Raw genomic sequence first — 18,647 nt, forward strand, 5'->3', positions numbered from 1 at the left:
CCCCACACCAACATATGTGGACACGCTCAAGAAGGATGCAGGAGCCCATAGCACCAATGAGCTGGCCAGATGTATGGAGAGTCGGGATGACTGGAAGCAACGATGGAGGGCTCGTCTGAGGACGACCTAGAGAGTGTAGTAGGAGTAATGTAAAAAAAATGGGTTTTGAACAAATCGGCCTCCAGGTGGCGCTATAACAGACCCATGTGAAAAATTTGAGGCAGAGGTTCTGAATTGGCATCCAGGGAGTGTGTGTGCACATTTTCGGAGCGACCGGGCCAACGGTGCCGGAGATTTGGTGCTAACACACAGACAGGACACACTGACGGACACACGGACACACGGACGGACGGACAGGGGCGAAAACATACTCTCTCGCCATGCCTTCGGCCTGGCGGAGACAATGAGTTGTAGATGTAAGGCCAAGCAGTAGCCTGACCAGTTTAATTTGGAATGTCTGGAGCCTTGTTTTTAACGCCTTTGTGGTGCTATGGTACCATGCGGTGCATGCATAGTCGAAGTAACATTGGATGAGTGCTCCTGTTGGAGTCGGCAATGTATTCTTACTGACTAGTGAGGAGATCCTGTACAAAAGTCATGTTCTTTGGTTGACTTTTTTTCACTGGAAAGATTTGCCTCTAAAATGCAACCCAGGTAGTTAATTTGTTTCCACTTTCTTGTGATATTGGTGGCAGGCTTTGATTGATTGATTGAATAATTTATTTAGAAATTTGCAGAAAAAAAAGCACATGAAAGTACAGTTTAAATACAAGGTCAACTAAATAGGATTGAAAAGCCCATGAAAGCCTAATGACTTGTTTCAAATGGGGTCCCCCCCGTACTCAATTCATAGTGACATTAAATGACAGACAGATATACACTACTGTTCGAGGGGGCGAAAAAGGGGGGGGGGTTAGGTTATGACTTTTACAGGGGCCAGTTTTGAATGGCAGCCACCTGAAGGTACTCTTTTAGGGCAGTTTTGAAGGAGATTATGGTTTTACTCTCTCTTTCACTGCTTTTGGTAGGGCATTCCACATTTTTGTTGCATAGCAGGAGATACTTTTTTTGTCTTGAATTGTCAGAAGAGAAGGCACCAGTGGTGTAAAGTAACAAGTACATGTGCTCAAGTACTGTACTTAAAGGGATTGTAGGCAATTCAGAGATAAACAAAGAAAAAAACTCTTTCATGACAAATTGACCACATATATGAAGTTAAACAACTAAATTCTATCCAAACGCTATCTGAAAAGTAAATTATGTGCCTCAAAAACGAAGTTTGAGAGCGTTTTCAAACCGAAAGTAAAAAGTTCACACGGGCACGGACGCGCACGGATGCGCACATGCGTGCGTTAATTTACGGCCTGACGCACACATAAACAGTAGGGAAAATACGATTTCAGAAAGAGGACTGTGTTTCAATGCAGGAAAACACCCCAGCATCATTATATAGTGGCTGATAGAGGGGAAAAAATGCAAAATATATATATATATAGATATTTTTCAAATGTAGGCTTAATGTTGCCAACAATCCCTTTAAGTACAATGTTTAGGTACTTTTACTTTACTGGAGTATTTCCAATTTGATTTAGATACTTTTACTTCTACTCAGAGGCAAATGTTGTGCTTTTACTCTACTACAGTTATTTGAAAACTTGAGTTACTCGATACTTTGAAGATTTTGATAATTATTGCAAAACATACATCAACCACTTCAGCCCTATTTAAAACAAGCTCACAATGCGTCGCTTACCCAGAAAAGTCTTCTGACCAAATCTACTGCCTCCACACTCCAGCCCACTTGGTGGCGATAATGCACCTATAAGTGGTTTGCTAACCGCCAATAAACAACAGAGAATATGAAGCAGATTTTCGCTCCATACTAGTACCACGGCAGGTTGTGATCAGTGTGGAAACATTCAGGTAACTGGATTTTACTCACATTTATTATTCAATCGTCTGTTTTGCCGACTCATTCTTGTGATGTCATCTAGCACCGTTGTGATACGGCATCTTCAGTCAAGAGTAGCAAGTACTTGCTCTGTATACTTACAGTGTATGTGGAATTTGACGAAGTTGGGTTGCTAGTAGCAAGATTAGCAATTGGCTACATTAGCTGCTCCATGGTTGACATGTCGCTAAACACAAGCAAACTATTGTTAGCTGCTGTTGCCATCCAGGTTCAAGCTATTAGCCATGTCATTTTACTGTCTACGGTAACTTGTCTTGATTACCAGCGCTGAAAAAGCTTGCCCAGAGGGCTAAATGTTTGGTTAGCTTCAGGCGGATGGGAACATGCAGGACGAAGATGTCAAGGATAGGACAGTTTCGTCACAAAAGATCCGGAAGTTGTGTAAGCTAGTGGCGCGGTTTTGCTGTGCACTTCCTGTATGATGGTGACGTCATGGACGGATCCCTGGTGTGTTTGTTCTGGGATGAAGTGCTGCTCAGAATGCTCGTAACAAACATGTTTCCTCCTACCTTGCTCCTACGCAAAACTTAGTTCATAATGGTTAACTAACTATAACTTTGTTTGGTTTGATGGGAGCCGTCGTAGTCTAGAATTAAATTCACGAAGTCAAATGACGTCTTTAAAGTCCTAACAGTAATTTGGCTTAGCTCGATAAAAACGTGTTAAGGCTTCGCACGAGCGTAATTATCCCTCCACAAAATGACGTAGTTTACATTCAAGTACAGCAAACGTTTAACAACTTATTTGTTTACCAGCCCAAAACACAAAGTGTCAGTTCCATTTCAGTGAGTGTGGAAGCGAGTTTGCTTTTACATAGTATTAGTTTCTGTTCTAACATTATCCAGCTAAACACTGGGAGCAAGTTGCTGAAGGGTTAATGATTGGTTGCGCGACACCTGCGTGCACCGAAAATAGCAAATCTACAAGCTTTCTTCACTGAGCATGCGCAACAAGAATGACAGTGATATAAGTCCATGTTGGTAACATTTGCAGGCATGAGCATTGTTCTGTTGGATTCTTTCATCGTCTGAAATGAAAAATGTTCCCACCACACTTTATTTACTTTTATACTATCAGTTATTCATATACATAATACAGTTTTTGTTTCTAATAAAATAGAACATTCAATAAAAACTAAAAGCAATGTTGTTTATTTAGAGTAGAGATGAGAGGAAAAACCCTTACATTCTGGTTAAATCACTAAGTCCGAAAAAACGTGTTTCTTACTATCTGTCCTTTTGTGACAAAAGGAATCATCTATGTTTTAACGAAACCTCCTCCTTTTCATGTTAAAATATAGCTCGGTACCAGTACCACTACCAATGGCGGAAACTGGTGTGTGCGAGATAGATGTGGCAACAAGAAGAATTGTTGGAGGTAGCGAGTCGCCATCTGAGCTGGACAGCCCTTGTCAGGTAGGCAGCATTAAAATGTTCTGTCTTGACTTGTGATATTCTTGTGACGTATATATGAGGGGCCGTGTCCACAGAATGCGTTGAGTAGAGGAGTGCTTTGAATATCATATCCAGAGCGCTCCCATGAAGTGTTTGACACCCACAACGTTCGAACCTATCACCGTTGCTGTGCTCAAACGTTGTCATCTGCATTATTAGCACAAATAGCCTAGCTGAGAGACACAGACGAGAGGATCAAATAAGTGGCGCTCATCTCCACGCCCAGGGCGCTCTGGCAGAAAATGCTGAACGCAGAGAGTGCTGAAGCACAATGCTCAGCCGCTTGGGAAGAGGAGCGCTCTAGTGCGTCTTTGACATGGAAATGCATGGAAGCCACTGGCAGCTAAAAAAAAACGCTTTCTGTGGACACGGCCCCTAACACAGCATCAAGTCTTTGTCACGTGCAGTATCTTATTCTCTTGTTAACAGAGTAAACAGACCACTACTTTCTTCACCTAAAGTGGCAAAGGAAATGTCTATTAACACATTTGGCTTTATGTCTCTACAACTAAACTGCTGTGGTGAGGTAGTAATCCTATCGTAACACAGGCAGGTTCATGCTTGTTCCAGCTGAGTTTTCCTCAGGGAAATGTGAAGATTTTTTTTCTATACGTTTGCGCTGACAGGAGGATGTGGGTGACTTCAGACTGGGGGTGTGCTGCTCTGAGGATGTAAGGGGAGAGACACCAGGCAGGGAAGACAGTCCCAGCGACCTTGGAGAGGTAGAGCTGGACCCTGGAGGAGGTGTCAAGACGGGGGACGACAAAGCCTTTGGTAGGATTGCTTGATAGCTACAACCGGTTCTCTTAAATTATTTGTGAGCAATATGTGGACACTACCTCTTCAACAGGAGATATGATATATTTGAAAAGAATAAAATGCAAACGGCTGACTTCTTGATGTTTACAAAATCCTTTAGGACTGTAATAAAGTCCTTTGCCTATGAGTCAGAATGCCTCAATCAATCATGTAACATATGACATGCTAAATCGCCCTACTGTCATGTTTGTGCCCCAGGGAAAGAGGTGGTTCTACTGATGCAGGCCCTGAACACCCTAGCCACTCCAGAGGAGAAACTAGCTGCCCTTTGCAAGAAGTATGCAGACCTGGTAAGGACTGTCTCTGGAAAAAGACATGTACATACACGTAGAGCCTTAGTGCAGAATGAAATGGGGTTCATTATATTGCTTGGTAATGGTGTCTTTGGACTGCTTTTGTTCATGCCCACTGTGTCTAGCTGGAAGACAGCCGTTACATGCAGAAGCAGGTGAAGGTACTGCAAAAGAAGCAGTCCCAGATTGTCAAGGAGAAGATTCATCTGCAAGGGGAACACAGCAAGGCCATCCTGGCCCGCAGCAAGTTGGAGAGCCTGTGCAGGGAGCTACAGAGGCACAACAAAACATTGAAGGTATGCCATCTAAAAGGTGACTGAGGCAGTGCAATTAAATTGAATAATAGAATAAAGTTGAATAAAAAATATATGCATTCTAGTTTAGTGGTAACCTTGGTTTCAGTGAGCAATGAAAAGATGAGGAGAAGGGCAGGACAATGTAGCTTTGAAATGAACATAACAGAGGGACACCGACACAGTGAAAGTGATGATCTTCAGATGAACCACAGTCATCATCAGTGTTTTCTTAGCTGTGGCTTACGGTTGAATTAAAGTGGAAACAAAACAAGCACAACTCAGTCCATTCAAAACACACTTTGCCGTGTGCACGGCTCAACAAGACTCGATGTATAAAACAAAGAAAAGCCAGCATTCCGAAGTCCTTCTGGTACTTTAATGAGAATTAAGGCACAGGCTTGAGGACGCGTTTTGGCGTAAAACCTTCTTCAGCATGAGTCATTCACGCTGAAGAAGGCTTGACGTGGGAGTGTGCTGGCTTTTCTTTGTTTTATACATAACAGTTGAATTGACACATTCAAAAATCCCGTCCTCAAAAAGAATATTTTTATTTATATTGATAACAAGTGAAAACTGCTTTCCTAGATGCTCACTCTTGGCTGGTTGCAGACATACGTATACACAATGAAAGAAACAACACCTCAGTTGGTATTAACGTCAAACCGTGGAAACCAATAAATAACTGTTGCATATCCTTTCAAGCACCGGTAGTTGTGTTGTTAAAAATATATATCGTTTTTCGATAAGAATTGATCCTGAAAATGTTAAACGGTTTCAATATGAATCTTCCAAAGTATCGATATACAGTATCGGTACGCTCTCGCATCTCTCTGTGCAGTCAGTGTGGGTTCACATAGGAAATACTTGATGCTACACAGAGCAGTGCTGAAGGGCTAACAACAAATGTATGCTATAGAACGGATGTCACTGGTCACAATGTGGAATAGAAACGAGGCTTGGTCAGAAGTAAATCAACTTAGATGCTGTCGTGCTTACACACACACACACCATCAAACTCCCTAGTAATTGAGACACACACACACACACACACGGTACAATTAACTTTAATTTCCGAGACGTGTTAATTTTTATTTTTTTTAAAGGCCTGATCTGAAGAGAAAAATAAAAGTTAGAAATTCCAGTATCGTGACCACACTAGCCGGTAGGAGTTTAAATTCATACTATGTGTAGCTATAAGCAAGTGTTGGGAATCAAAAAGAAATGTCGATATTCAAACAAGAAGTTTGAGTGTCTGATAAGCACTCACTCATTACTCTGGTTTAGGTTTTACGTTTTTCACTGGAAAATAGTACACTGGCTTTGCCAGAAAGACGTTATTAGCTCATTGCAACGCGTTGTGAGCTTGTAGATCTGCAATTTATTGCTAATGTTCCCCCCCAGAATATCGATGCTGGGGTGTAAGTGGTTAACAAAAGTTCAGTTTTAAGCATATTTTGACTATCGCGATATCGTTAATCGCAATTATTTTGTCCACAATAATCGTGACATGAAATTCTCATATAGTCCCATCCCTAGAAGTTGTCTAGGGATGATCATGATCAACATGATCTGTTGCTCTACCTTTAACAATGGAGAAGAAACTACAGTAATGCAAAGTGGGTCACACCCCTCATTTTATTTAAATGTATCCTTTATTTTACCCAGAGTTATTTCAATCATTTGCAAGCTCTGGCCAAAAAGGCAGCATACAGCAGCAGTTTACAGATTACAAAAGCATAAAAGGCTAAATAACACAGAAATTTACAAAAATGGCACATACTAATAATGAATAAAAAGGTGTATGAAAGGCCATTCTTGTATGTTGTGAATCTGGCTTCTTGGATAAATAAAACATTTGCAGTAGGTTAATTGTCATTTGTCTGAGCTCACAAGTTGTGGTGATGGAGGGCGATCCTCACAAACAAGACAAGAATTTCACAACCCAACTCGCCTCTTACTGCTGTCTTAACTCATTCACTGCCTAGAACGACTAAAACGACTTTTGTCCTTTAAGCCCCCACTGCCAAGAACGACTAAAACGACTTTTTTTTTTCTTCTTTTTTTTCTTTATTTATTTAATTTTTAACCTAAAGACCAAGGAGATATGATTTGTTGAAGATCTAGACTCCAATCCACTTCCTTGTTAACTTAAAACTTAAACATTTTGTATCTTGGCTCCTGAGTACTTTCTTTTTCTATGAAAAATCTCTGGCAGTTTGTCAAACGCAAAAATAAAAAGGTTCTGGCAGTGAATGAGTTAATGTTCTTCATCCTTGCTGGCCTCACCACACGTCTCTTCCACAGGATGAGAACGGCCAGCGGTCCAGGGAGTATGAGGAGCAGCGTAAAGAGGCAATGCTTCACTTCCAGATGACGCTGAGTGACATCGAGGTGCAGATGGAGCAGCACAGCTCCCACAACACCAAGCTGCGTCAGGAGAACATGGAGCTGGCCGAGAAGCTCAAGAAGCTCATTGAGCAGTATGAACTACGAGAGGAGGTACCAACCATCACCCTCGCTCCCCAAGCTCTGGTCACATTAATCGCGATACCCCTCGCTCTTCCTTGTTAAACACTTACACTACATGTACTTAGTTGACCGGGGTCCCCCAGGGATATATATATATATATAGATAGATAGATAGATAGATAGATAGATAGTAGTAAGCCTCCACCTTTTTCCCTTTCCGGGACGCTAAGCTTCATTTGGTTATGTTAAACCTGATGTTTTGGTACAGTTGTAAAGCAGGGTAAAAGGCCATTTAATAGTGTGATACATATTATTTTGCCTTATGTGATTTCATAATGCCCCTCTCCTGCCATTCAGTTGGTTACACGCCACTAGAGATGTTGGACATTACCGTAATACTTTGTTGCATGTTCATGTTTCTTTGTTATAACTAGGGGTGTGCGATATGATGTATTGTTCTGTAACTTTCAAAATAGTCTTAAAAACCAACATGGAAAAACAACCGTGATTGAAAACAAATTCTGATATTGTGATTTTCGCCCAGCCTACTCCTATAACATAATTCTCAACCAGAGAAAGTGATCGACCTTCAGCCGCGCTTTTTCAGTTGGAAATAGATGTTTTTGTAGTACGACTTAACTCATTCACTGCCAGAACCTTTTTTTTTTGCGTTTGCCGACTGCCAGAGATTTTTCATTGAAAAAAAAAAGTACTCAGGAGCCGAGATACAAAATGTTTAAGTTTTAAGTTAACAAGGAAGTGGATGGGAGTCTAGATCTTAGATAAATCTAAATGAAAAAAAAGTCGTTTTAGTCGTTCTTGGCAGACAGGGCTTAAAGGACAGAAGTCGTTTTAGTCGTTCTAGGCAGGGAATGAGTTAATAGATATAGTTAATAGATGAACGTCATGTGACACTGGTTTTGTGAGGCGATACATACATTATATTGTGATTTGTTTGCTTGACATGGGGATATCAATCACTCCGGATGCAGCCCAGAACTGTCTAAATGGGGGCGCATGCTTCCATTTTCAGTGATCACCCTCTCACGCGGTGGTTTGAAAACTACAACATGATGTCACTGAGCCGCGGTCATAAGCGACTCACTGCTCAACCCAACACATCTCTCTGTTTTTACTGACTGACATGAGCGACTAGTATCATAATCACCTTTTTTAGGTGAAAACGTTTTCACCTAAAAGGTGAAAGGGTGATCACCTAAAATGGTAGTATGCAGCCACCTTTAGCCAGGCTAGTCATATGTGGACCCTACAGATAAACGAGTGTAACTGACAGCAAGCAACTGTATTGAAAAAACAACTAGTCCAGGGTCTTTGCTTCCTCTTCTGGTGTAGCTGAATACGTTCATAATGGTCTAATAAACACACAACTGAAGCGGCTAGCTTTAGCTAGAATGCTAACGGCACTGTGTACTGGGGCTGGAAACTTGCAGCTAGCACATCTTAAGAATGTATTTCACAGTTAATCACTTGCATTCAACAGTTGTCTTTATAGTGCCACCTTCTCAGTAATATGCCATTACACTGGAATCTATAAAACTGTTTTCTTTGATAGGACTTCACACATGTTTTTACAGTCGTACTCTTGCCTGTTCTTTCCCCCTCCGGTAGCACATAGACCAGGTGTTCAAGCACAAGGAGCTGCAACAACAGCTGATGGACGCCAAACTGCAGAGAATTGCCGAGATGATGAGGGAGGTGGAGGAGAAGCAGCAGAGGGAGAGAGACTTTGTGAGTTAACCTTCTGTTCTTCCTTCTCTCATTAATGCGGACTCATGCATAGTGGTGAAAAGCGCAGGATTGACGTACAGCAGTAGATTTACAAATTTCCTGTCGAGATTCTTGCCGTTAACTGTTGAACATCAAGGTCTATGGAATATAGTGAGTAACTGTTTCATGATTTCTGCTGTAGAGCCTGACTGATACTGATTTTAGAGAGGGAAACTTCACAGATTACCTACATGACAGCCAGTATAGTGAACATTTGAGTTGGAATGACAATAGACTTTTCTCTATGGTTTGTGTGCACCAGTTTTGTACTTGGATGACTATGCAAAGGTACTTGGAAGCTTTCAATTAACACGTATAATTACTGACATAAATAGTATCAACCAATCTTCAAAATGAACACAAGCCAAAAAAAATAAGCTAAAAACAATGTAACATTAGTACTGTATGTTGAGTATCGGTCAATTACCAAACGATTCATGTATGATTTTTGTGATCATGTTCACTGTAAATGCAAGTACAATATAGTTCACAAGGTAGCATAGAGTGTGTATTGATTGACTGTATTGTATTGGTACAGCTATTGAAGGATGCCACAGAGTCCAGGCACAAGTGTGAGCTGATGAAGGAGCAGGAGACACAACTCAAGCAACAGGTACCTGGGAAGAGCAACGCTCAGTTCCTTGTTTGTTAAGAGGAATTTGTTTATTTTATCATAAGTCCTTAATGTATTAAAAAGTATGAACTATGTTATGAAATATGTGGTGTTGATTTTGGTTTTTAGTGTACTCTTCTCCATTATGCAAGGTTACCAAAACAAAATGTCATTGGAATAGTCGCATTAACTCTTTGAAATTGGTTGAATGTGGCTTGGTTTTGCCAAAAACAGAAAGCAGAGAAAAATGGACTTTTAGAAATCCTATAATTCTACATGAAACCAGCTTCAGTTTGTTGTGATCATGTGAATTCTGGGTAAGGCTGAACGATTAATCGTTTTCAAACCGAAATCGCGATTTGAAACCACGCGATTAGCTAATCGCAAAGGCCGCGATTTTTTTATTTTTTATTTTATCATAATAAATCATTTTAATATTCATATTAATCCCAGAGCACCCGCGGGACTTGTCTCCTTCTCTCCAGAGTGGCTGCCTGCCTCTCTCTACAGGGAGCGAGAGGGCAGCGAGCCCCCCCCCCCTCTCTCTCTCTCTCTCGCTCTGTCCCTCTCATAGAGTTAGGTCTCCGTCGGCTACGAGTATTTAAAGTTTGTCGAACGGCCGTGTTGCGCAAATCCCTGATGCCGCGCGTAGCGGTAAAACATTATTTTCGGTGCGACACAAGTAGTGTAGTAGTAGTGTTGCTCCTATCTATGTTTGTTTCTGTAAGTGTAACTTGTATTTTTCCCATCATTATTAAACTATTACTGTTGGATGCTGTGATATGTAAACAATACGATGGAAAGCACTTCCTGGTCAGTGTTGCCAGGTTTTGTGAGAGAAATAAGCAACCCTGTCTATGAAAACAAGCCCAAAAGAAGCGACTATGAACTATATCTTTGTCACTTATGTTATGTACAGTGGTGGAAAAAGTACTCAAATGTTGTACTTAAGTAAAAGTATCAATACTGCAATGTAGAAGTACTCTGTTACAAGTAAAAATTCAAAATGTACTTGAATAAAAGTACAAAAGTATTGGTATCAAAATGTACTTAAAGTACCAAAAGTAAAAGTACTAATGTTTGAAAATAGCAGATCTACAAGCTCACAACGCTTCGTAACACGGCGCGTTGTGAGCTTGTAGATCTGCTATTTTCAAATAACCTAGGTATAAAATAGGGCCAAAGTGGTTAATGTAGGTTTTACAATATTATAATTTGTATCTGAAAAGTAACTAGTCACTAAAGTTTTCAAATAATTGTAGTGGAGTAAAAGTACAATATTTGCCTCTGAGATGTAGTGGAGTAGAAGTTAAAGTATTGGAAATTAGAAATACTCAAGTAAAGTACAAATACAGTACTTAAGTAAATGTACTTAGTTACTTTCCACCACTGCGTTATGTATTCTGAGTTTTTCACTTCCAAGGAGTAGTAGTAGTACAATGTACAGTAGGAGAGGACTTTGCCTTGTGAGACAAAAAAGTGTTACATTTTAGTTGAATGTTAATCTACATAAGCTAAATACTGGATATCAGTAAATATGCTTCTTTAGCCATAAGTGAAATACCTACTTATTTCACTGCTGTGAATTGTTTACACAAAAAGGTAATTATTTGTTTAATTTTATTTTTATTTATTGAACTTCATTTCAGAAAAAGCTTCTCTTCTTGAGCCATAAGTTAATGACTTAACAAGTTCAATGTTGGGTTGTTTACAAAAATAAGCTATTTCTATTCCAGCTAAATGTTTAAATATATACATGGGGAAAAAAAAGTACTTGGAAGATACATGTTGGAAGCAATGAAGCAATTCATATCTTTTCTCATCCTTATTTATTAGAAACAGTAAATAAATGGTATGCCATTTGGTAATGTTCCATTACTTCCAATTACTTTTTAAACGTACACAGTGAATACTAAACTGAAGCTTGAAAAAATTTAAAGATTTTCTTTTTTTTTTAAGAACATTTTAAAATCGCAATCAAATCGCAATCGCAATATCAGTCAGGAAAATCGCAATTAGATTTTTTCCCAAAATCGTTCAGCCCTAATTCTGGGTGTACTCTTCTTTGGTGATCCTGGGATCCTTCACAGGCTGCGGAACAGCACCCCCCCCCCCCCCAAAAGAGTTAACGCAACACATGTGAACATTTGAATGGTTATTGATATGCATGGAAAGACATTGTCATTGTTACTCTGTGTTTGGTTTCTTGTGCATGTCCTAGCTGTCTCTATACATGGACAAGTTTGAGGAGTTCCAGAGCACTCTGGCCAAAAGCAATGAGGTCTTCACCACCTTCAGACAAGAGATGGAGAAGGTGAGGGACTGCAATTATGCAATAAATCTGATAAAGAACAGCCCATTAGCCATGATTTGTCAGTGTTTTGATGGCTTACCTTTCATCATCAGATGACCAAGAAGATCAAGAAGCTGGAGAGGGAGACGACTCAGTGGAGGACCAAATGGGAGAGCAACAACCAGGCTCTGCTACAGATGGCTGAGGAGGTGACTTTTGCATCCCTGTTTTCCTCTCACTTCCTCTTTGCTTTTTGTCTTGTTTTGGGGTTGACTTGAGTTAATAATCCAGCCAGACATTTTTACCAATATCACATATATATATATACTCAAAGGCCACTTTAGTAGGCACACTTGTCCAACTGCATATTAACACAAATTTCATCAGCCAATTACATGGCAGAAACTCAATGCATTTAGGCATGCACACATTGTCAAAACAATCTGCTGCAGTTCAAACCAAGCATCAAAATGTAGAAGAAATGTGATTTAAGTGACTTAAAACGGGCTGATCTGACTATTTCAGAAACTAGCAATCTACTGGGATTTTCACACACAACCAGTTCTGGGGTTTACAGAGAAAAGGATCAAATATCCAGTGAGCAGCAGTTATGTGGGCAAAATGCCTTGTTGATGTCAGAGGAGAATGGGCAGATTGGTTTGAGCTGATACAAAGTCAACAAGTAACTCAACCAAGGTATGCAGAAGAGCATCTTTGAACGCACAACACGTCGAACCTTGTGGCAGATGGGCTACAGCAGCAGAAGACCACAGCGGGTGCCACTCCTGTTGGCTAAGAACAGTAAACTGAGGCTACAATTTGGCTCACAAATATTGGACATTAGAAGATTAGAAAAACATTTCCTTGTCTGATAAGTCACGATTTCTGCTGCAACATTCAGATGGTAGGGTCAGAATTTGGCATCTACAACATTAAAGGATGGATCCATCCTGCCTTGTATCAACGGTTCAGGCCACTGTTCAGTCACATTTCTTCCCCATACTGATGCTCGGGTTGAACTGCAGCAGATCGTGTTGACCATGTGTGCATGCCTGAATGCATTGAGTTGCGGCCATTTAATTGACTTATTAGGAATTTGCGTTAATGTGCAGTTGGATTGCGCCTACTAAAGTTGCCTGTGAGAATATATTCTGACAAGAACTTACTTCTGGCAGCATGTTGATGATACAGGGTTTGGGATCCCTGATACTGCTGGTATTCCATCCCACAAGGACTTTTTGCATTGCATTCACCTGGTGTCCATTCTAGCTGTCTACTCAGGGACTAGTTAGACCTGGTAGGAAAGAAAAGCAAGCAGCAACGCCCAACAGTCCAGAGGCCTGGTGTTTGGAACCACAATAGACACTGCATAACTATAGTTCCCTTTTCAGGAAGGTGGCTTTTTTTTTTCCTGTTCCGGGTCAGTTTCCCGTAGCTTTGTTTTTATTGGCTCGGCAGCAGATTTGAACTGGAAACGTAACACCTTTTTTATTGTGTTAACTAGTTCAAATCTGCTGATGAGCCAACAAATGAAGCTATGAGAGACGCGGAACAGGAAATGGGTATGCCACCTTCTGGAAAATGGAACTACAGTCATGCACAGAGCCGATTGTTCCACATCATCATTCATGACCCACCAAAAATATTTGACATGTTCAGCATAATCGTAACTCATTCTGGACCAGAATTCTAAACCCGATGCATGTGGGGATTTTGTGTAGACCTTGATCTTTTCTCAGATGTGTTGCCTTAGGCTGGGTATCATAATAATTGTGTGTGTTAGAAAATTACATTACACATGTCTAATGTACATTTAAGAAATATTACACGAGAGGGTGTGCTTTACCGTGATGACGGTAAATATAAATAACCACAGTAAAGCCACCCTGAAATGTTGTGATTATACAACAGTTTCCATAAAAAATAAAACAAAGTATTCATATTGCTGGGCATTTCTCCCTCAAAATAACAGTGTCATCTGTGTTATCCTGGAAATACATAGGGTCCATCTGACAGAGACAGAGTCCCTGTTTACTCAGCCATGATAGACAACTTTTCCCAAACTGAAAAAAAAAGAAAAGAAATGTATGCCAGATTTAGCAAGTCTGCAAACTTCTCATGCAAACTGCTAGCTTAGCCACTAAGCCGGCTCTGCTCTGCCAAAACTCCTGTCTGATAAGCACAGCTGATTTCTATATTTTGATTAGGTGTGCTGTCATGCTAATTTGAGCACGGGTAGAGAGCCTATTTCAACCAATCAGATTGCTTGGTCAGAACTACCTGTTGTATAATAGACATTAACATTACACATGAACTATTTACTGTTTATCCATGTCTTACTATAAATCTCTGCTGTCCAGCGTGAACCTGCTAACTCCAAAACGCTCATTGTTCAGGAAACGAAAAAACAAAATATACGTTTTTCAGGAAATGAAGAAAACCTTATATTTTTTAAACAAAGCAATACTGCCTCATCAAAGTTGGTATAGTGACTTTATATATTGTCAGATACTTGCATGTGTCATTATATTATCAACACTTTACCCAAATCGTGGGTAAATCAACACTTTACCCAGCGCAAGTGGAGTTAGTAGTTTCAGACGAGCAGAAATCAAGCTGAAATGGAGTTAGGTGTCCAACAACAATAGCTCCACTCGCTGCTGAGGGAGAGGTTTCAAAAGGGTACAAATTCCCAAAAGCTAACAATGGATCTCCAAGCTCACAAAGCATCACAACAATGTGTAAATTAATGCCCTGATGCTTCATGACACTTATTATATAGGCCTACAATAATAAACAGGACTTTAAATATTACAATAACTTCTGCAAAGAGGTAGTAGAACTAGCACGGCAGAAATGCTATGAACGCCTTTCTTCTTGTCACATTGCTCTCCTCATTAAACACTTCATAGATTTTAGAAATATAATTACTTGTTTTCATAACATTAGCGTCAGTGCTAAGTTTGATAAACAGGTACACTGCATAGTTTTAACAGACTACGGGGAGTTTGTTTACGTGATCCTCCTCCTCGTTCACTGCGCAGCGCGCTCTACTCATGCTGTGAAAAGGCAGCACTGGAGAGGAGAGGGGGGAGTTGTTTGTTTTTGACGGACAGTTTGAGGATCCAATGGAGTTGGGAGTTTTCGTCAGAGGCGCTTTTTAATACTTTTCATTGGTTCAAATGTTTTGATTTTTTACACAGACGTAAAGCGTGTTCAATAGCGTTGATTTTATGAAAAAAAATAAAAAGATGAAAATGGAGTTAGCTGGTTCGTCCTGGACACCGACGAAATGATTTCTATGGTCTCTAAAGGACTAATCTGTAGAAGACACACTCCTGTCAGTCCCTAACCTTATTTTCCTGTGGAAGCGTTTTAGTTAATTCTCACTTTTCTTAACTCATTCTCTGCCAGACTTATTTCTGGCTGCGTTTGCCCACTGCTAGTGATTTAGTGTTTTTTATCACTTTTAAAAATTCAAATTATTTATTTCATTATGATCGCAAGTCCAATCGTTTATAAACGCACCGGCGATACGTGCACGTCGCTCAGACAACAGACATTCCGATCGGGGCGGAGTCTCTGTCCACCAGCCCAGCGTAAAAACACCATGTTTCGCCATGTGAACGGAAAACTCACTTACTTTTTCACCTCGCCACAGACCTCGCTAAATCCCTTATGATCGTGTGTTCAACTGTTTGTAGACACACAGGGTAGTTGTGTGAGTGGCCCAGAGAAGACATTTTCAATCGGCGACATTCCATTTTGCAGTAGCAGTTTCTAAACAGCGTTTCTAAACAGCGTTCCACGGCGGAGAAAGACAAAGCCGAGATAATGCCGTTTTAGAGGGGGACTTAAACAGGAAGCAGGCGTAAACGAAAATCTTTGATTTTTCTATATTCGGGTGTGCTACAATGAAATGTGTCACTGCGAGAGATGAAGGACGGTGAGATCTTTTAAAAGTTTTTTTTTCAAAATTACGTTTTTTACGTCCTAGGCAGAATTGGTAATTGGAAATGTTTACGTTCTTGGCAGGGAATGAGTTAACCATAGAGAATGATGTTGCCTCCCAATAAAAGAACATGCGCTGCCTGTCTTGTTTCATTTACAGAAACAATTGCGTGACGGCCACTTCAAGGCCCTGCAAGGGAAGCTGGAACTCCTGGAGAGGCTGTGTAGGGCTCTCCAGAAGGAGAGAAACGACCTCAACAACCGGCTCAGCCTCCTCCAGGAGCAAGATGTGGAGGAAGAAGGGGCTGCAAACCCCCTGGAACCCCAGCCGACAGAGCCCTCGGCTGAGGAGGGCGATGATTCGTCGGGTGATAGGCCCAAGACCGAGGCGGAGGGGATCCACCAGGCCTCCAGGCCCCCTGAACTGGAGGAGGAGTCATCGGCTGCTACTGATCTAACTACTACTGCTAGCGCCACTACCACCACCAGCCTGTCTCCAGCCCCTGCCCCAACAGCACAGCCCCAGGACTGATTTAGGCCTGTGCAGCCTCTGAGTATAGAAGGCAGGGTCCAATAGGATTTGGGTCTCTAGACTTACAGCCTAGTTTAATAACTAGACCGATCAAAAGCATCTTCAATGGAGATCGTGATTTTAACGTCTAGGACTTGCCTATCTGGATCTCACAAAGGGCGACCCGACCCTGTCTTTGTGTGTGTGTGTGTGTGTGTGTGTGAGTGAGAGAGATAGTTTATTAAGAGTAAAATGATTGTCTGTCTCGATAATTCTATTCTAGTACTTCACCCACGTTGTACATTCGTTGTAATAATTGGCTTTGTGGCGAGCACTTCGTACTCCCTGTTTTCTACCATAATTGTATTTTCATAGGAAATTTAACATGCAGTTAAATCAAAGCTGTGTTTTCTGAGTCTGACTCAAGTTAGCCTTTTTTTTTTCTTCCCGCGCGCCTCTCTGTCGGTCTGCAGCATATCTCTCCTGTTAAAAAAAATAATCTAATTTAGGCTTCATAATGGTGAAAACTGAGTATATCGGATGCATATTGTCAGAGATGCTTACTTATGTAGTCTTGTTATAATGCTACATCCGGTTATGGGATTCCAATTTAGATTCTAAGAGCAAATGCATGAAATGTTCCATTCCTTAAGGCCAAACCGCACCAATGCAACTAGTCGCAACTCCGTGCAACAAAACCGTTTGAAGGCCATGTCACAGTGTCACACCAATGCAACTCCTTGCAACTGCCATTGGAGATGATGGTTGCGAGTAGTTGCAAGTAGTTGCAAGTAGTTGCATGTTGCAAGGAGTTGCAAAGAGTTGCATTGGTGTGGACTGGCCTTTAAAGCAGAGCTGTGTTGTTTTTAAGTGTGGAGTGGCTACAGGGTATCTGTTTTTATGTCCCACTAACTCCCGGTGTCCCCCCTCTCAGTTGTTAATCAGGTTGATTAAAAACAGTTGCATAGGGAGTCGACAGCCTTACCACTGAAAAGTGTTCAGTGTTGGCCAAGCCACCTCTGGACTGGCTGAAGTGCTAGGCTTAAAGATGACCTTTCATCCACCGAAATGCAGTTGAATTGAAAATAACTAGTCTGAGAATGGTAGCACTACCGCTTCCCTGAATATGGTTTCAGGCTTATTGCCTCAAGAGGTGAAATGCCTTCTGTATGCCTGTTTAAATTAGTCTAAAAAGGGCTAAAGTAAAACTGACCATGGCTGTTGTGAATGCTCAGCCACAGCGCCTGGTGTTTCCATAGCAGTCTAGGGACTGACACACATTGTCCGCTGAATGCAATTGCAGGCCTTTGCACTCAGTGATTGTTTTGGGGTTTCGGAAAGTGACTCACTTTTGCTGACTATTCCGGGTTGAGTCCCTGAATGGTTAGTGACTCTGCTGGCACTGCTGTGTGGTTATTCAGATTAATGTTCGGTTGTTAGGCTATCTGGGGTTACATACTGCGCACAGGTCAGCACTCGACAACAGTTCTCTTATTAATTTCACTTGGTCCCTCAGCTCGCATCTGCAGCCATGTTGTGACCCTCCAAGTAGGCCTGTCCCCGACTAAGGATTTGTTTAGTCGGATCTAATTGGCGACTAATTGCCAATAGTCGACTGGCAGTCGACTAATGCAATTTTTTTTTTTGCATCATTTGACTGAGATTGGCAGTCGAATCAATCTGATTCGACTGTTATGCAATAGAGGAACATTCCATTTGGGCTGTAGGGGTGCTTAGTGTCTGATTTAACATACCATTGGTTTCTCCCAATAAATCATGATGTATATCCTATTTTTGGCAAACTATTAGTTCATTAATATAACAAACTATAACAAATTCTCTGTCGGAAAAAAATAAATAAAAATCGCGACTAGATTCAACTAAGAGACGCGCAGTCGACTCGGACCCCCCGCGACTAATTAGTCGACTATTCGACTAGTCGAGGTCAGGCCTACCTCCAAGTAAGCAACTTAATTCATGTAGGAAAGCAAAATTATCAGCAACAACAAAAAAGGCTAAAACTAACACATTTTGAATACTTGTTTTCCCTCCTCGCTAGATGGGACTAAAATACACTAAGTGGGGAAATGTACTATAAAGGTACTGAAAGTGCGGTGCAAAGAAACTGCAGTATTTAGATGTGTGCTGGTTGTCTGGTTTAACCATATGAACCCTAGGATCCATATTC

At 41.0% G+C, this 18,647-nt stretch overlaps 1 protein-coding gene across 1 annotated transcript; it reads left to right on the forward strand.

Moving 5' to 3' along the window:
* Positions 1-1,869: 1,869 nt before the first annotated feature.
* txlng (taxilin gamma) lies at positions 1,870-17,978 on the forward strand. The gene is made up of 11 exons (XM_080440911.1): positions 1,870-1,923; positions 3,273-3,387; positions 4,053-4,200; positions 4,444-4,535; positions 4,664-4,834; positions 7,139-7,333; positions 8,933-9,052; positions 9,630-9,704; positions 11,926-12,018; positions 12,111-12,206; positions 16,109-17,978. The coding sequence occupies exons 2-11, from the start codon at positions 3,295-3,297 to the stop codon at positions 16,478-16,480; spliced, it is 1,455 nt and encodes a 484-aa protein (XP_080297037.1). The 5' UTR covers positions 1,870-1,923; positions 3,273-3,294; the 3' UTR covers positions 16,481-17,978.
* Positions 17,979-18,647: the final 669 nt, after the last annotated feature.

The sequence above is a fragment of the Gymnoscopelus braueri genome (genome assembly GCF_963280865.1).
Source record: "Gymnoscopelus braueri genome assembly, chromosome: 1".
Taxonomy (NCBI): Eukaryota; Metazoa; Chordata; class Actinopteri; order Myctophiformes; family Myctophidae; genus Gymnoscopelus; species Gymnoscopelus braueri.

Coding starts and splice junctions, on each gene's coding strand:
- txlng (XM_080440911.1), top strand. CDS start 3,295: ATGGCGGAAACTGGTGTGTGCGAGATAGATGTGGCAACAAGAAGAATT. Junction 3,388..4,052: donor AGCTGGACAGCCCTTGTCAG/GTAGGCAGCATT, acceptor TTGCGCTGACAG/GAGGATGTGGGTGACTTCAG. Junction 12,207..16,108: donor TGCTACAGATGGCTGAGGAG/GTGACTTTTGCA, acceptor TTTCATTTACAG/AAACAATTGCGTGACGGCCA.